At 45.1% G+C, this 17,892-nt stretch overlaps 1 protein-coding gene across 1 annotated transcript; it reads right to left on the bottom strand.

Moving 5' to 3' along the window:
* Positions 1–1,106: 1,106 nt before the first annotated feature.
* On the bottom strand, positions 1,107–3,410 carry GPHB5 (glycoprotein hormone subunit beta 5). The gene is made up of 2 exons (XM_072865837.1): positions 3,207–3,410; positions 1,107–1,295 (listed from the first exon to the last, which is right to left on the bottom strand). Exons 1-2 carry the CDS (start codon positions 3,408–3,410, stop codon positions 1,107–1,109), a joined length of 393 nt encoding a protein of 130 aa, XP_072721938.1.
* Between the last annotated feature and the right edge of the window lie 14,482 nt (positions 3,411–17,892).

The following is a 17,892-nucleotide window of genomic DNA, read 5'->3' as shown; positions in this document are numbered from 1 at the left end:
CTCTTTCCTGTCCTGGGCTTGTCTCACCCACGTTGACCACGTTACTGGCCACTCCACAGCTTTCCTGCAAGCACGTCTGGCTGCCCCCCAGCTCTGCGCATCCTCGGAGGAACAGGTCTCCGTGGAGCTGAGCAGCAGAGGGAAGTGTGGGAACACCCTCCGTAGTCCCCTCTTTCCCACCACCTCATCCAGGGGCTCGCTGAAACCAAACCACGATCGTCGTGTTTTGGCTTGGTCCCTCTAACTCTGGAAATTGTCAGGAGAGACTCCTTGGGCTCTGCAGATTTTACATGAAGTCAGTTCCCCTCCTATCCCTGGACAAAAGCAGACGGGAAGATATGCACTTTTGGTTTTACAGATTTAATGTGTTTCTCTCTTTTTTCAAGGAATTGCCTCTTGTGAGGCAAATTTTTTTTCAACAGAATAGCTCCAATTAAGCAAATCACTGAAATATGTGCTTAACTGTAAAAGTCCACTGATATTAAGCAAAACACTTAATCATGAGCTTAAGTACTTTGCTGTGTCAGGGCTGAGTATGCATTCACCCTAATTTCAAGGTAGCAATTTGGATACCCATTTCCATTTCATTGGCCCTAAGGCCTTTTCTTTGACTGTTATTCCTGATAGACCTCAGGGTAAAAGAACTAATGGCGAGGGCAAGGTGGTGGAAGTGTTGGTAATTGCATTTACATTACTGGGAAGGAGCTAAAACCCAACATGAATGAAGAGGCTGTTAGGGAGGCTGCAATGCCTTTGTGGCCTGTTTCCACCCCCAGTGACTGTTTAGTCCATGTGCACTTTGTGCATGAAGAAAGGTCACACAGTGTGAAAAGCCTGTAAGGAAGGGAAACTGCATCTTTTTTTTTTTTTTTCCACAGGATTTGCTATTGTAAGGCTGTGTACTACATTTCTACAGCAATAATGCTTTGAACAGTATGAGGAGAGGGGATTAAGCCTCTTCTGCCCAGAAAAGTCAATGACTAGGAGCATTACAGAGTGAGACCACATTCTGGACTGGCTTACAGCCTCTGTAATGCTGGAGGTACCAGGGGTATGAAGCCAGGGAAGAATTTGGCCCCTCCCTGCCTGACCTGGGAAAGGAGAGCTCAGGCAGTCTCGCATTCGGTTGTCGCCGTGGAGCAGATGTCGCAGTCGCAGCGGATGGCCACCGGGTAGGTGTAGAAGGGATCCACGTCAGGGGCACACTTGGGCAGCTTCACCGTCATCATCTTGGTCTCGTTGTAGGTGCAAACACGGTGGTAAGACTCAATGTAAGGCGGCTCCAGCACCGGCTTCTGGGGGGGAGAAGTGCTGGCCTCAGGCAAGAAGCAAGACAAACATCTGGAGTCCCAGTTTCCTCAAGGGGATTTAGTGTAAATAGGGGAGCTGCTGGATCAAGGTGGAAGGGGCCAGGGAAATTATTTTTAGGTTACATCCTTCAACACCTGCCTCTTGGAGCCCTGCCATGGAGGGCAGTGGGTGTGTGTGCGTGTTTCTGTTTGTTTAAAGCATAAAGCTCCAATTAAAACTGCTGAAGGAAGACAAAAGCCTATCCAAAAAGCTGGCTTTCAGCAGAATATTAGTGTTTTGACCAAATGAGCATGTCTGCCAAAAACAGCTGCTTTCTTCCAAAAGGATTGATTTTCCATCAGAGAAAATGCTTTCTGCTGGAAGCCCTTCCATGTGCATGAGCTGCCTAAGAGTAGAGGTGCATCCAGGTGCCAAACAGCTGGTTTTTTCTCAGTCAGACCAGTCTTCCCAGTCAGACTGTGCATCCCACAAAGCCCAACGGGTGTACTCGGTGGGGGATGCAGTCAGCACAGCAGCCAGCATAGAAGTCTGCAGTTCCTCATGAGGAAAACAGCTTGGCCGGAGACCCCAGCCATCAGGAGACGATGGGAGCCTGAAGGCCCTGAAACCCACACTCCCATGTGGTATCACGGTGGCATTGCCTATGCTGAAAAAGGCAATGCCTTTTCCTTGACAGGAGCACCCATTTTCCAAGGACTCCAAGAAGGGGCAGCGCAAACAGAAATGGAAGCCCACTGTAATCCTCTCCCCTGTGCAGATGGGAAGCCGCTTAAGGTAACACGGCCAGGAGACATTTTAATTCTTTCTTTCTTTCCCTCTGTGCTGTGTAAAGAGCCTGCCCTGGGAACCGATAACAATGGCACGGAAAAGAACAGATGCAACGTTTCAGCAAGAAGATATCCAGACACCCTCCCTCTTACCAACCACCCCCCCCCATCCAAGTACATCATGGTGCTTTCTAGAAGCTGTTGAGCCTACACCAGATGCATTCGGCTTAACTACATCCCAGTGGTATTGCAGTACGGTGAGAGAGTCTGCAAGGTGTGTGCTGACAGAGGAGCTTGGGAGTAGAGGGAACCAGGTAACAAGAGGTCCCCCAAAGGAACCTTATCCCACCGGGGAAATCTGGCCACCGGTGGCCTTTCTCATCCCACCAAGCAGTGAAAGACGGCAGTCAGAGCTGGCACGCAGACCCTGGGTCTTCCTCTGCTGACTTATACAGAGCCCTTGTCTTCATGCGGACAAAATCCCTCTGGAGTCACCTGAAGCTTCCGTGAATAAATTAAACTGAGTCTGGCCCCTTGAGCCTTCCAGTGGCAAAGGCGAAGACAGTCAGAAACTTGTTCTCTGAAGTGTGTGTAGATGTACTTATGCTCTTTATTTCTCCCCTGTACCCCCCCAAATCATAACTACTTCATATTTATACAGGGCTGTGACTTAGAACAGGACCAAATTAGAAACAGACATTATCTCTGGGATTTGCTTTTTGGAACAAAATATATTACCCTTCAATTGGGAGCTCCATCTTAATCCCAAAGGAATTTTTTCCAGTAAAGTAATAAAGGCCTCCTCTCCTTAAGTGGTTAAGCTGTAAGAGGCTTTCAGATTGCATAATACCAGTATTACATAAGTGCTTCATTAATATCATCACCTGATGTGCATCCCCCTTTGAGGCAGCGGAAGGAGGGAGGAAACAACGTACCGCAAAGAGCTCCGCCGCCCACAGGGGTGCCGAGGGGGTCCTGGAGTGGGACACAGCCCTTGCCTGTTTCGTAGATAGCTGCAAGCTAGTTCATGTTTGGTGGGGGGGTTTTGAGGGCTTTTCTTAGGGGAGGAAAGCACCACCCGGAGATGTGGGTGCCAGCCAGCCACCTCAGCCCCAGGCGCAGCCTCACCTCCCAGGTCTCGCAGCGTCCCCAGCACGCGTCCGTCGTCACCCGCAGCCCCTTGCAGCCGGGTTTCTTGGCCAGGAAGGTGAACTCACGCACAGCACAGCCGATGAAGGTGCGCAGGTCGATGGCGGAGGTCTTGAGTGCACCGCCATCGCCGGCCAGCAGCAGGAGAAGCAGGGCACCCAGGATCGCCCAGCGGAGCTTCATGCTGAGGCAGAAGGGAGAGAAGCGGAGGGCTGGGAGAGCCAGCACAGCCCAGGAGGCAAGAAGTGCAAGTGCACAGGCTCAGCTCCAGAGCTGGGATGCCCCTTCCTCCCCTCAGACACACTGTTCCCCATCCTCATTCAGCCCAAGATGGGCAGATGTACAAATGAGAGGTTACCTATTCCCAGAAGGGGAAAGTCTTAGTGAAAAGGTCTAACAGAAAGCAGCGGCGTGCAGATGTTCCCTGCAGAGCAGTGGGGTTTGCCTGGAAGGGATAAAGCCACCCGGCAGTGCCTCAGACCCACTGAAATCTCCATATTGCAAGTTCACTTTGCAGCAAATGCCTTCCTACCACTCCCGCTGGGTTGCCCTGAGCTTGCACCAGGTTGGGTGGGCCTTTGGTTGCTCTCTCAGTGGGCACACATGTTGTTGGCTGAAGCCCCTGGCAGTACTGGCCCTGGCAGGGTCATTCTGGAAGGGCTTTGTCTGTCTGTCTGTCATCCACACCTACGGGAGGTGGCAGGTTCCCTACTTTGCCGCACGGGGAGGAAGCAGCGTGGCTGCAGCTCCATGCATTCAGCCGGGTTAGGTCTGCAGGTAACACCAGCATTTTGACAAGAGCACTTAATCCTGGTTTTATCCCACTTACCTTTTAGGAGCCAAGACTCCCTGAATTTGTGCTATAATCTCTGGAGAGAGATCAGCACCTCCCAAAAGCGTTACTGGAGTTGCCATTACCAATACCCTGAGCGCTGGATTTGCACTAGTCCACTCCCAGGGCTGCAGCCGGAGAGGCAAATGCAACTGCTGGTTGTCCCTCCTGCACACGCTGCCCTACCAGCCAGCTCAGACCCAACCAAGGCTGCTAAGCCAGTGAACGGAGCCGGTTAGATGGTGGGAACACGGCCAAGGTGACCAGAGGAGGCTTGAACTCCTCATACCTTCCAAGCAGCCCAGCATCGGCCGAGTCCCTCTGATACTTGCTGCCTTTCTATCTCAAACCATCAGTGACGAAAGCAACCAGTCTCTCTGGAAAACTTTCTCTGTCAAAAAAAGAGAGCTGGAAAGTAGCTCTAAGCCACAAGACCCATTTTATACCTCACATACTTGCACTGCATTTAAAAATGTCTACCTAGAAACCCCGGACTTGATATTTAACTTTGAGAAAGTCAGCTACTGCATAGGACACACAGACTTGTGTGCATTGGGCTGTGTCCTCAGCTGGATAACATTTAAGTTAAATGAGCTTGGCCTGCCTTTTGCCTGACTGATGTTTGAGTCTCTAGGCTCCTGTTAAACCAAATGCTTCAAATTTGCTAAATCAGAGTTTTAGATCAGCACATGAAGTTTGCTACAGTGAACCCTTCATATACGTGGCCATGCATGCACTATAGTCCTATATGTGATTAGATGAGTGTATGTTTATATAAAAGCTTCAAGAGAGTAAAAAAAAAAAAGCTAAAATTCGTTATTTTTAAAAGCAGATATTTGAGAGCAAAAGACACAAACTTCAGAACAAATTGAACATTTATTCTTTGCCACTTTAGCAAAACTTGCTGCTTTATTCATGAGCCGGAGCCATGACACAGAGCAAACACAGAAGCACACTCACCTAACTTGTTGGAGTCAGATCTCCTTTTGCAGTTTGAAATTGCAGATGGTGTTGCAGGACCTCAGAGTGAGCAGCAGGAGACCTGCACAGCAATCTGTGTCAGCTTTGTGCTCAGTAGATCTCCCCAGCAGCTGCTACTGGGTTGCTTAAATGCTCAAATTTATAGAAAGGGTCTTGTCAATCAAGGCAAGACAGGCAGATCCTTACTTGAACTACCCAAGGCATCAAAGTCATTGACTGTAAAGCAAGCCTCTCCTTTCCGACAGCAATTAGCCTAAAGGGTATTGTTTCATAACATCAGCCCTGAAACAAAAGGAGTATCTTGGTGAGTGAAATAATGAGCATGCACTGGGGCAAAATGGGGCCTCCTTTCGTAGTGGAATTGCAACACCTTTGCGAGGAGATGGAAGGCTGGCTCCGAAATAAACATTACCCCCCTACTTAACAAGCCCTGAGTAAACACCCTGAAGGGAGACTTTGGAAATATTTCTGTGAACAGAACCCTGTATTTTTGTCAACTGCATAAGACCATTTTTACTTGATTGCTCTATACAAGCAAGGGCAAGGGATGGGGGGAGGAGGTGTGAGTTTGCAAGGAAAGCAAATGTTCTCTTGACAAGGCAGCCAGCTGCCACACAGGTAAGCAGCACTGTGCAAAGGAAATTTGGAAATTGTGTCCGTTGCCTTTGCCTCGCAAACACAAGTTTCGGCTATTCATAAGACAGAAGGAAGCTGAGGAACCTCAGGACGATGAAAAACTTGCCGGTCAGTGAGTTCATACAACATGAGCGGGCGAGAGAAGTGCAGCCATAAGCTCACGTGGCAACCTCAGGAAAGTCCCCTCCCTTCCCTGCCACCAGCTCGCAGCTGGACAATGATTTCCCAGCGCTGACTGCTCCAATACCCAGGCACATCCAGACAAGGCACAGTAAGTGTCAGTGACTACGGACCCCTCGGGGTGCTGCTGTTAAAGACAGCCACAGCAATGCAACCCAACCCTGAGAAGAGAAAACACCGAGAAAACCTTGATTTAAATAAACCCCTTCCTACGATGTTTTAGAGAAAAACAAAAAAACCAAAACAAAACAGCATCTGTTGATGTCCAGAAAATGCATCTCTTATCAAATATGAAACAGTGATTACTGTGAGTTTGTAAATTTACCTTACAAGTATCAAATGTATACATCCAGTGCGTTGTCTTCAGGCCTTCTGTAGTATGAGCTATGAAAACCAGCAAATAGACATTGAGGAAATGTGATATTGAAGCATTCAGGACCAAACAAGGTGCTCTCCCTTTTTGAGGGTAAATAACCCGTGGCTTAAGGTCCTTGTTTCACTTCCTAGGTCAATAGCCTACATTGGGTGCAGCAGCAGGGCTCACGTTCATGCGAACTCGTCCTGGGAACCCACAGAGCACTTCCCGTACTTTACTATTCAGCTTGGAGCAGCCACCGCTTGGCTGTTTTTCTTGCTACTCTGTGGCCCTGCTATTGCCCAGGTCTGTAAATTACACTGGTGACATGCACACAAGGTGGCAGGTAAAAGGCTGGTTATTCCCCCTCAAGATTTGCCTTTTCTGTCTAAATTAGGAAACGGTGATTGGAAGAAGTGCAAGAGGGAAGCAATTGTCCACAGTCAAGCAAGCCCCGCAATAACATCTCAGGACATTTTGCGTAACGAAGAGCCACTGTCCTCTCTTTAGAGGTGACATCGCAGCAGACCTTTACCTAAGCTTACAGAATATGCCGGTGCGTACACCAGCACAACCGAATGAGACCATCATCCAAACTTTTCTCCTCCTTTCACCTTTTCCCTCCCCACAGTTACTCCTTAACCACCTACTTCTAATGCAGCGGCACAGGAGGTCTCCATCAGGTCTCAGGCTTTATCAGGCACACAAAGGCTCTGCCCTGGAGCTTGCAGTGAGAGGAGTAAGCCTTGCACATCGAGATAGCGAGGCATCCAAGTGCGGGGCATTCTCCAGCCATGAGTCTCCAGGGGTGAGTCCCTCCTTCCAGCCTCAGCCTGCAGGCCTTCGCAAACACCCCCTGAAACATATAAAAGCAGCAGGCTTTAAGTGCTATTGCCATATTGCCATCATGACATGGGAAACAATTGCTTCAGAAAATGAATTCACTTAACAGAAAACCAAACCAAACCAAAAAAAACCCCTCAAAACAAAAAGAAAAAGATGCTTTTTCCCAAGAAGAAGGGAAGAACAAAGAAGAAAGGAACAGAGTTTTTACTAAAAACTTGAAAACTTTCCTGAAGTTGGGAGGAGAGGATGTTTAAGACCTTTCCCAATATTCTCGCTCATTATTATTCACAGTCTTGCTGGCAGCAAAGGACTCCAGCTTCAAGTGAAGACCTATCAGGTGGGACATTGGAGGAGGAATACTGAATGGAGGTATTGTAATTGTCTCCATAGACGTGATCACCAGACACGTCCTGGACATCTTTTTCTCCCATTGAAACCGATAGGGAAAAGCAGGAGATTTAAAGCCAAATCAGATCACAGGGAGGTCAAGAGGAACAGCCAAAGTCTTGCCACTGATCTAAAAATATCAGCAACTTTCCACAAAAAAACCTAAAACTTTTTTGCTGTAATTTTTGCTGACCAAAAATAAAGCTAGGAAAGAAACCTTTAAAGGCTTTTAAAAAAATGTACAGTTTAAAAGTTCCTGACTTGCAGAAAAAGCAGGTAAAAGTGAAAATATCGGTCATAAGCTCCCTTTATTTGATTCTGGAAAAGTGCCAGCAAAAATCAGCCCAAGATTAGAGACAGGTACAGGAAATACGTGCCAGATGGCAGAGCAACCAGCTTTGACAGATCTCTCTTCTTCTACGGATTAGAAAAACAGGTGCTGGGCTTCGGTTTGTGTAATTCAGTTTGGATTCACTGACTTCGGCTAATCGAGATTCTGTTCTCCCGTCTCCATTTGTACTGAACAACCTTATAAAGTAAAACGAAAGAGAAATTGCAGACTCTCACTTATTTTCTCTTTTGCAAATCCTGTCTATTCATGGGACAGACACCAATTTCTGAAGGATTTGCATCATGTCTCATGAAAAGCATGAGTGCTGGCTTTTTCCCAGGCAGGGTTTTTCTGGCTTATTGTTTTGTGGGTTTTTCTATTTAAGTTAATTAATAAATATACCACCTACACGTAAATGTGGCCTTCAGTGTACATCAGAAATTTAAAAGCTGCATATTTTTTCTTTCCCTGGATCTTTTGAATTTATTTGAAATAAAAGGTGACATATAGATAAAGCTTCTAAAGATGAATATGTCCACGCTTTATCTGCCTGTTCCCTTTTTGAGACATACAGAAGGAGACGGAAACAGATTGACCAGGGGAGCACACCTCAAGAGGATTGTGCGTCCACTCATCCATTCAGGCCTGTGGGGCTTTTCCTCTGAATTCTGGACAGGCAGAACACAGACATCGAGTACAATGTTCAAGGTGTCAGGATTACGAGAACTGGTAACTTATGGCCCTGTCTGCTCCTCAAGTGAATCTCACAGGCTTTGCACTAGAGCTGCCACGGGAGCCTGCTGCAGCCCTCCAGCATGCGTAACGTCGCTGGTTATAAAGTACTTGTGGGCTTAATCCAACCAGTTCCCAACAAATCCTGAGAGGGCTTTGGACTTCTGAGCAAATCCTGAGAGCCCACCTTGGACTCCCAGTGACTCCAGTTGCTCTTGGCAGGACAGCACCATTCCCAGGTGCTTTCCTGGGAGGTTTTGGCAGCAGGGAGGATGCTTTGCTCCTAACTGGCCCCTTACTGACCTGCCATTGGCAGAGGTCTCGATATACAGCCCGTGCACTCCAAGAGGCTTTCTGAAGCACAGCCTCTCTTCTTCAAAAGATCTCTGGGCTCTCAGCCTAAAATATGGGGGACTCCATAGCTGCAAGAGACCTTGGACATGCATAGGCTCCTTACTGACTTCTGGATGGGGCTTCATGCTGTCTTTCCCTGTCTCCTCTCCCATGCACGGAAAACAGAGCAATACCAGGTGCTGTTCACTTCAACACCACATAATACTCCCAAATTAAAATTACCCAAGCAGGTTAACTAACATGAACACCCAAATTCTCAGCCATGCAGGGAATTTTTAATTCCATCCTTGTCCTTCAATGATGAGCTCTCAACTTCAAACATGCCCTAATGTATTTTTCCTACTATTAACCATCTACGAGGACTATTTATATTTCAATAAGTCTCAAGATATTCCAGGTACCATGAGCAACCTGTCTGTATCCTGACTAACTCACAACTCAGAAAGAGAGAGAAACAAATAGTGGGGGGGGAGAGGTGAGAGCTCATACGCAAGCAAAGCAGTACTGACAGTGATTATGTTAGTATTTTGTGTAGCATTTGGAGTAGGTTAAAAAAATGTATCAATCAATCAGCACTATTTTAAAATTAAAAAAACCCACCATGTTTTCCTGTGAAAGTATTCCAAAGTATTGCTTTTCATATTAGGTGCAAACTTCTGATTTCAGATGGAAAACATAGATGGGTTTTTTTTCCAACCTACCATTACTGGGTTTGCCCCAGATTTCTAGATCTTTCTAGCAGAAGTAAAATTTCTCACAAAATTTTGTGGAGGAGTGAATAAAATGTTAAAAACATTTTCATGTCAGCTCAGTTCACCTGCTTCTTGTGGACATCAACGACATCACTGAGTCTGGAGAAGGAACTGAAAAACAGTTTGTGGAGGTCTTTCTTACAAATGCTCTTCTTGAGATGCCCTGCAAGTAAAGAAATGGAAGAGAGCCCGGAGGGGAGAGGACCTCGGACAGCTGAGGTAACATCACTGTGCAAACAGGGGTTGGAGGAGGAGGAGGACTGTAGACGTCGGCAAGGAGGTAGAGTAAGGAATGGGGAGTTAATGCCCTAGAAGTTTGAATTGGATTGGTCATGAGAAAGGAGCTGAGATGTGCTATCTAATGAGACGGACCAAGGGAAATATCAATGTTGAGTAGCGGTACATAGTAAGTACTGCAGCAAACCACGCAGGCAGCTGGCAGGCCACGAAGAAACTGGTAGCCATTCAGGCAAGCAAAGACAGTGACCAGACAGGAGATATTTAATGCACTGCACGCAAGAGAGGTCAGGAAGGGTGGCTGTAGGTTCAAAAGCAAGAGAGAAGGAGAAATGGATGAGGAAACGAGGTGGTGTGGGTTTGCTGGCCAAGTTCACAGGAGCAGGCATCCAAGAGAGGTTAGGATTCAGGTTAGAACAGAGTGAGTTAGAAAACTATCAGGTAGGAGATGAAGCTATGTATGCTAGATGTAATTTGATGAGCTCACTGAAAAAATTAGCACCAGAATCACTTTTCCCTATACAAGCTAACATTAGATTTTGTCTCAGCAAGTTGTTTACTCTTTGCTGGTAGTTTTGAAGGAAAGATAACATTTATGCCCTGAAAACAGCATTACAAACAAGGACGTTAAGATTCTTTAATCCGTCCTCACAGCTGCTGCGTTTTTGTCTTGGTGTGTGACTTTCTGTCATTTGCTAAATTTCTAAAGAATGTGAAGAATTGGTTTGCAAAGGGACAGACAAAGTAGGTTTAACCTTGAGAGGGCATGCCTGATCTGTAAATTAAAATCAAAGGAAGTGAGTAAAGCTCATAGAAACGCTCTGACGGAAATACTGCCAACTGTAAGTACAGAAAGCACAATGCAGCAATCTGGAAATGTATTCTCAGATGGGAATTAGATAAACGTGGACTCTCCCTGCTGCCAATGGGACACCAGTGCTGGCTGAAGGTCTCAGGCACGCAAAGCCACTTCTCCTGCTTTCAAAGACTTTCTGCTCATTTTGCTTCCCGAGCTTAACGCAACACAAACTGGCACCGGCTGAATGAGCATTGGGGCGAAAAGAATGAAGTCAGAAAAGAGGATTTGTCGAGGCTGCTGTGGAAGTAAATCATGCCATGCTTAGTACTTAGGGGAATGACCGATCTTACAGAAAAGAGAATTACTTCTTGCTGTTTGTGGGGGTACCTGTGTTACGAACTGCAGAACGGCCCAATGGACAGACCTGCAAAATCTAGCGCAGGAGATCTGAATTGCTGTGAAATAGCACTGCACTGACTGCAGCGATACCATAGCTGCTCCAGCACAGACACTGCCTTCCTAGCATCGCTGTTGCAAGGAAACTCTCGGACACTATTGATCTCCTCCTTTTCCATCCATACCTGGAAAAGGAAGTCCAAGGGTGAGGCTTAACAGTAAGAAAAAGTGCTAATCCACAGTTTGCTTGAGGCACGTCTAACCTGGTGAGATAACACTATTCTGCTGAAAAAGGCCTGTAGCTATGATGGATTCAATCCAGGAGAGATGTATTGAAGGCCCTACAGCTACTAGAAGAGCTGGAGCTTCTAAAAATTGGTAGTGACAATCTCTAACATAAGGTATTGCACCCAAACCAAGGTAATTCCAATGAAGATAAATCCATAGCAGAACTGAAGGTTCAGTTCAGCTTCTTGATCACAACCTGATTTTATACAATATGGGCAAACAGTCTGTATTATAGTTTGGATACATTTACTAAAATTCCTGGTTTACGTGTTTATTATATGTGTGGTACCTCACAAAAATGAATTTCTCAACCCTTAAATTCTAAGGAAAATGTTTTGGAAGAAAAACTCAGAAAGAAAACTGTAAAGGCAAACAGGAAGTTCAGAATCTCCATGGTCAAGAAAAGGACAGCTTTCAACAAAATACACCCTGACCCAATGGTGCAAGGATAGCCTCAATTTAAAAAAAAAAAAAAAGTGATACAGCAAACCAGTTTGCCTGATATCTGTCCCAGTCTCAGTAGTGCAAAAATTGATTCAGGAGTTATACTCTACAGTGTCAGTAAGTTGTACGTTGCAAAGATTAAGAGCTGCTTAAGACACATTTCTCAAAAACTGACTGCCAGGAAGAATTTACCTGGAACATGGACATTCTTGGGGAGTTCCCTGAAGATTTAGGAGTTGTCTTATATACAGTGATATCAGGAAAAAGGAAAACCACATATCTGGAGTGGATGAGGAGGAGAGTAAAGGCACAACCCCAAGCCCAGGCTGTGGAACTCTCAGTCATGGTCCTTAGGAAAGTAAGGAGACTCCTTTCTTAAGGCTACCATATCTTTGCTCTGGAAAGATGTATTTGTCAAGCATAGCTCCCAGTAATAAGGAATAAAATACACTAATTAGGGCAAAAGTGGATTGCTCTCCTTTTGCCAATGCCAAACACATTATATGATCAGAGCTTGGAAAAAAAATTTGGGGAAAAAAAAAAGGCAAAAACAGGCTCTGAAAACAACAGCCACCATGTAAACTTACAATTGACCATGGCTGACTAGCATGCCCTGAAATAATATAAAAATGGGTCTAATTAACGCAAAATTCATCCTCAATACTGAGATGTGCAAACTTTCCAAGAGAACACAGACTTTTGCTTGGCACGAAGTCCTTGAGTAACTCCCTGGTTCCTGCCAAGTTTTGAGCCCTTCTAACATCTACAAGGCAAGGCAATACGTGATTGAGTGTGAAAATAAACAGCACCCTCTATTTGACAGCTTCCAAGATTAGCATTCCTCTCTGTTTAACACTTCACCCTGTCTCAGGAGAAACTCAACCAGGAAAACTGCCTGAGCAACACCTGCAGAACTAGTGCCAAAGGAAGCTACCCAAACAGGCAAAGCAACCATTGATATACACAACCATTGATATGTTGTTACAATGCGGGGAGGGGGGGGGAATGTTAACTGATCTTAAACCATTTTTAACAGAAAGGATTTTCTCTATGATCACCGAGACATGACATCCGTGCTCCTGTGGATGTGTGCATCAAAACTCACCCATGGGTTCCCTGATGTCTGGTAGGGGTTGCAATAGTACTGCAGCTCTTGCTCAGGAGGGCAATAACATGGACATGTATCCACAATACTCATAATACCTGAAAAATACTAAGCATTATCATTCTGTCAAATTTGCTATAAACAGCCAAGAGGGTTGACAGAAATAAAAAGAATTAAGGTAAATAGGCTGATAGACTGATATGCAATATACTTTTTTTTTTTAGACAACCTGGACAGAAATGCTATAAGCAACAGAACAGTAGACATTTACTCTGAGATGATAGTACTGTGTTTCACTTTATATTTTTAAGGATCTGGAATGCAAGCTTTAAACACTGCAGCACTTTAGCACTTTGTTTTCGCCTTTATCAAACCTGTACTAAATAACTGACTGTGTGTATTGCGCACTACTGTGCGTCTCAGTTTTCACAGCTGCTTCTGAAAGCATGTATACCTTTACACCGCCCTCAACTGCGGCCACATTTTCTTGCCTGTTAAACTGTTCGTTTATGGTGATGATGCTGATCCCGTTCAGCCCAGTGTAATTCAAGAAGTCAAATCCAAAGGAGCTGGTTAAACATTGATGTGGGTGAGAACTGGGCTCTCTAGTTGCACACCAGGTAATTGCCTGGAGATCTGCTCTGAGTTCATTGCAATGTGAAAAAGATTCTCCAATAAATATAGATGCTATGTAAACTATCTGTGACTGGCAATAACCAATTTAACTCAAATCACTTCTGCATTCCATAGCTTTCCTCTAATGGTCTTTTGAAAGGATATTTTAGGCTTTTATGACAGACTAGTGGGCAATGACATAGCTCCATTAATCCTCTCCTCTGGGCTCAGAAGTTGAAGATGAAGCTTCTTAATCAAAACTACAGAAGTTCAAAGATACTTTATCTTAATTCATTAATTTCCCTATTGTTCATGTCCAGTGCACTGGAAAAAAGACACCTCGTTTCGACACACATCACCACCAGTGCTAATGTTCTGTTTCCAACATTGCCTTGGTGATGAGTGAAGTTTACAAATTAGACAAAGCTGGAAATGAAGTCTCCTGAAACAAAGCTACCGTCTCTTCCTGTGAATCCTGTTAGAAAAAACTCATAGAACTATTGAACTAATCAAAATCCAGCCAGGAAAACAAATATGACTAGAGTCCCAAACCCCAGAGAGGCACTTGGCCAAACCAAACCTCAGCACAGCATAGACCCAGACAGTAACAGGCAAGAAGTTTCAGCAGCAAACAGAACCAAATCTTCCAGCCTGAACTCTTTTTACCCTCTGGGGACACGTGGATCTCAGTCAACACTTTGAGTCCTCGGACTATTTCCAGTTTATCACCCTGTTCCCACTGATTTTAACAAGCTCCTCGTGGGTGCAGAGTTATCCCATGTCACGGAACCAGCAGGGCTCACAGTGGCACAAGGTCATACAGAAAAATAGGGTCCAGCAAGCCTCTGAGAAACAAACTCTACAACCGTACAGAGACAGCTTAGGTGACCACAGGGTTGACAGTTTGCTGTTGTCTATCTTGGGTCACCAACTTGTCAGCAACTGAAGAATTACCAGGGGAGGAAGACGGGAAGAGCGAGAGATGACGAAGCTCCTCCTTTCACCCATGAGCATCGCTGCCACAGCCACATCACTCTGTAACTGTCTCACTGCAATCATGCCCGTGTCCTTTCTGCAGGGGTCTCCGTTTCAACTCCGCTCTAACACAGCTGGAGAGAGCCAAGCCTGTTCTTTATGAAAGAAGAACGTGGAGGCCATGCTGAGAGCGCATATAGCACCCCTTTTTTACAACCATCATAAACCAATCCTGAATATCATCTCCTAGTAACAATCTATCTCAAAACCACTCCTATAAACCAAGCAAACAGCAGGCACACTATTGCACAGCAAATCATTCGTGCTGTCACACATGCCATGACCTGTGAAATGCCAACTCCAGCACAGAACGAACAAATGGCCTGTCCATGGAAGTACATTGATACCTACAGGGCTTTCTGAAACACAGCTCTGCCCCAGAGGGGAACAGCTCTCTGCCATTGGGAACACATCACTCATTATAATTTATAACTTATTTACAAATTCTGACATCACAGTAGTAACCATTTCATACTTGAGCTGAAAGTTCAGGTCAGAGCCTGTAGTCTTCTGCATATGGATTAATCGATACAGATTAACTGAAAGAGTACCACAAATTCAATTTCATGGTACTATTGCTACACACCTCTGCTTTTCTTCAAGCATGCTTTATATTCAGCAGTCTTTGTAAGCTATGTCTACTTTAATTAGATTAGACAGATAAATCCTGATAAAAACAAAATGCTTTTGTCATTTAAAGACACTTCCAAACCGGAGATTAATTTATAAAGATCCGACAGTCTAACAAGACAAGTTTCATACTTCACAGGGCTTTATACTGTATTTGATTCTGACAATGTCTGCTATATCCTCTTATGCTCAAAGGTCAAATATGTAAATCATGGCCTAGTATAATAATTTCTTGCTTTGCTGGCAGCTGGCATGTGGCAAACAGATGCTGAAATCCAGCTGTTTAAATCCTCGATCAGCCATTTAAGTTGAAACCCAGCAGTGAAACGACTAAAAGGTATGTTTGCAGCGTAGTGTGCCAAACTGTACCCCAGGGATTCCCACTCAACTTGAAATACTAAAAGACTCTGAACCCCTTCGATATGTAAAGAATACAACATACAGATGTTGCTTTATAAGGAAAATGCATTACAAATGACTCGCAGATTAAGCTGAAAAGATAATAAAATGTTGGGTTTGACCCTTAAACATAAGGCTAGAAAATTAAAGTTAAGGTTTGCGTCTTTAATTAGGGTCAGTGATGACTGTATGAAGGGATCAGCCGTCTGGCAGGCTCCAGTTGTATGGAACTGAATTTCTGAACCCATTGGCCTTTAGCGTCACCCAACAGCAACACACACTATCGGTTAAATGTCCAAGAGTTCAGCAATGGCCAAACCTCTGCTGACACGGAAAGGGGAAAACTATGCTGGCCTATACTCCATTCAGAAAACCCACCCCACAGAGACTGGCCCCAGGGGGCTGAAAAGGCATGGGTATTAGTACAAACCCGAGGGCCACAGCCCAACAGTTACCAGTTTTCCTGCTTTGGGTGATATTCTCTGCCTAGCACGGAGAATTGTGGTGGAACTAGCAACGTGTCTCTGAAGAGATCAGTGACAATGACAGCTTCTGTACATCACAGTTTCACAGTCTTTTTCAACTGAGAAAGCACCTCTTTTTTTTTTTTAATCCAAGGAGCCACGGTGTTGGCAGATTGATTAAAATTGGCTAATCGGTTCTTTTCCCCCATTTTGGGTGTTTGATTGCATGTGCAGGACTGTGTCCATGCAGGGTTTCTGTTTGAGGCAAAGGTTTCCCAAACCTCCTTCTAACACCTAACAAACAGGCAGTGACTCTAGGCTGAGCAGCAAATATTCTGCCCACTCCGTCTCCCTGCCTGGCCCAAGGGCAACTCTGGAACGAGAAGGATTCTCCATGTCACAGGAATACGGGAACTTCAAACCAAGGTCCAAGGAACCCTGTTTTGGGGTTTGGTCTTGTTATCGCCATCGTCAAGGTGTTTTTATCACCGAAGCCACTGGGCACTGAATCTTCATACGTGGCTAAAGAAGGCTCATGGCGTTTCATCCAGAGATGGTTTTATTCAGAATCTCTCCTTTGCCAAACCTGTTTGTCACATGGGAGTAGGAAATGGCTGGAGGCACTAAATACAGCTCCCCACTCCTTCTGTTACCCTGTCTTCAGCACTGGAGAGAAGGACCCCAACTTCTCCAAACCCCACACAGAGGCCAGCTTAAAGGAGTCACACACCTATGGAGACAGGGGAAGGACAGGTGACTTTTCAGGGTGCCCTTCCCTCCAAATTCCTACCATATGGCTTTACATTGTATTTGGGCTACTGCTGGGGAGATGTCAGAAGCACTAAACTTGCATCAGCGACGTGCTCATCCGTACCTAAGAAATTGCTAGCCTTTGAGACAAAACTATAGTGTCCAACCACCAGAACAGCACGGGAAATCAGAGCAAGAGATCCAGACGCAGTCTTTGACTGACATGGCTATGAGAACACTATTCTGATACATGGGGATGGTTGGCGTAAAGCATTTTCCTAGACGTAGACAGATTTGACATGTTCAAAAATGACTTGTTTCTGTAATTTCTTAAACATCTGATCATCCCTGAAGGAAGATAAATGTTGGAACGGGTTTTGCCTGGTCTTGGTTTTCACCTCATTGTAGCACTCCCTTTTATAAAACTTTGTTCCAAACCCACATTTTTCCCCACTGTCCCTTCTCCTCTGCAGGTGTGGGTCAGAGCAGTGCACTTTGTGCAAGCTGCCTTCTTCCATGGTCTACAAAACATCAGTCCACTTCCATTACAGGGTGCCAAAACAGAGAGTACTCGCCTTGCTTCTCACCATCATGCTGATGTTTACCGCAGTCTGTACAAAATACCTCTCCTGTATGCATTTGGTATTCTCCAGACAAAGAAAGTGAAGTTACACTGCTTCATCTCCATTTTTTCTCACATCAGAAACTAGGTGAGTGGTTTTTTCTCAAGACAGCATGCTTTAAGTAAGTAATAATAATGGAGAGTCTCAGAGAAGAAAAGACAGTAACACTGGTCATGAAATGACACCTGAACCAGGAAAGGGTAGTTCTCTGCTCTTGAAAGCAAAAAAATTCCTTTCAATTTCCCCAGTAGCAGAATATAATCTTTGAACAATGCTGCCCTGTTCACAACCAAATTCTTTTGTACGCAGACATTGTGTCTAGACAGCCTTAGAAGAACTGTCTCTACTTAACATCAAGGGGTTGGGTTTTATTGTATGTGCTTAAGTGTTTAACTGTATGCTCACGTACTGTTCACAAATAATGCGGCATAAATTTATTCAATTTTTCTCTGGAGCTGATGGGTGCATCATTGTAAGACAGGCAGGAAGCAAAC

The sequence above is a fragment of the Ciconia boyciana genome, chromosome 6, assembly GCF_034638445.1.
Source record: "Ciconia boyciana chromosome 6, ASM3463844v1, whole genome shotgun sequence".
Classification (NCBI taxonomy): domain Eukaryota; kingdom Metazoa; phylum Chordata; class Aves; order Ciconiiformes; family Ciconiidae; genus Ciconia; species Ciconia boyciana.
Note: the sequence above shows the minus strand (reverse complement) of the source record. Positions and strands in the feature narration are given on the sequence as shown.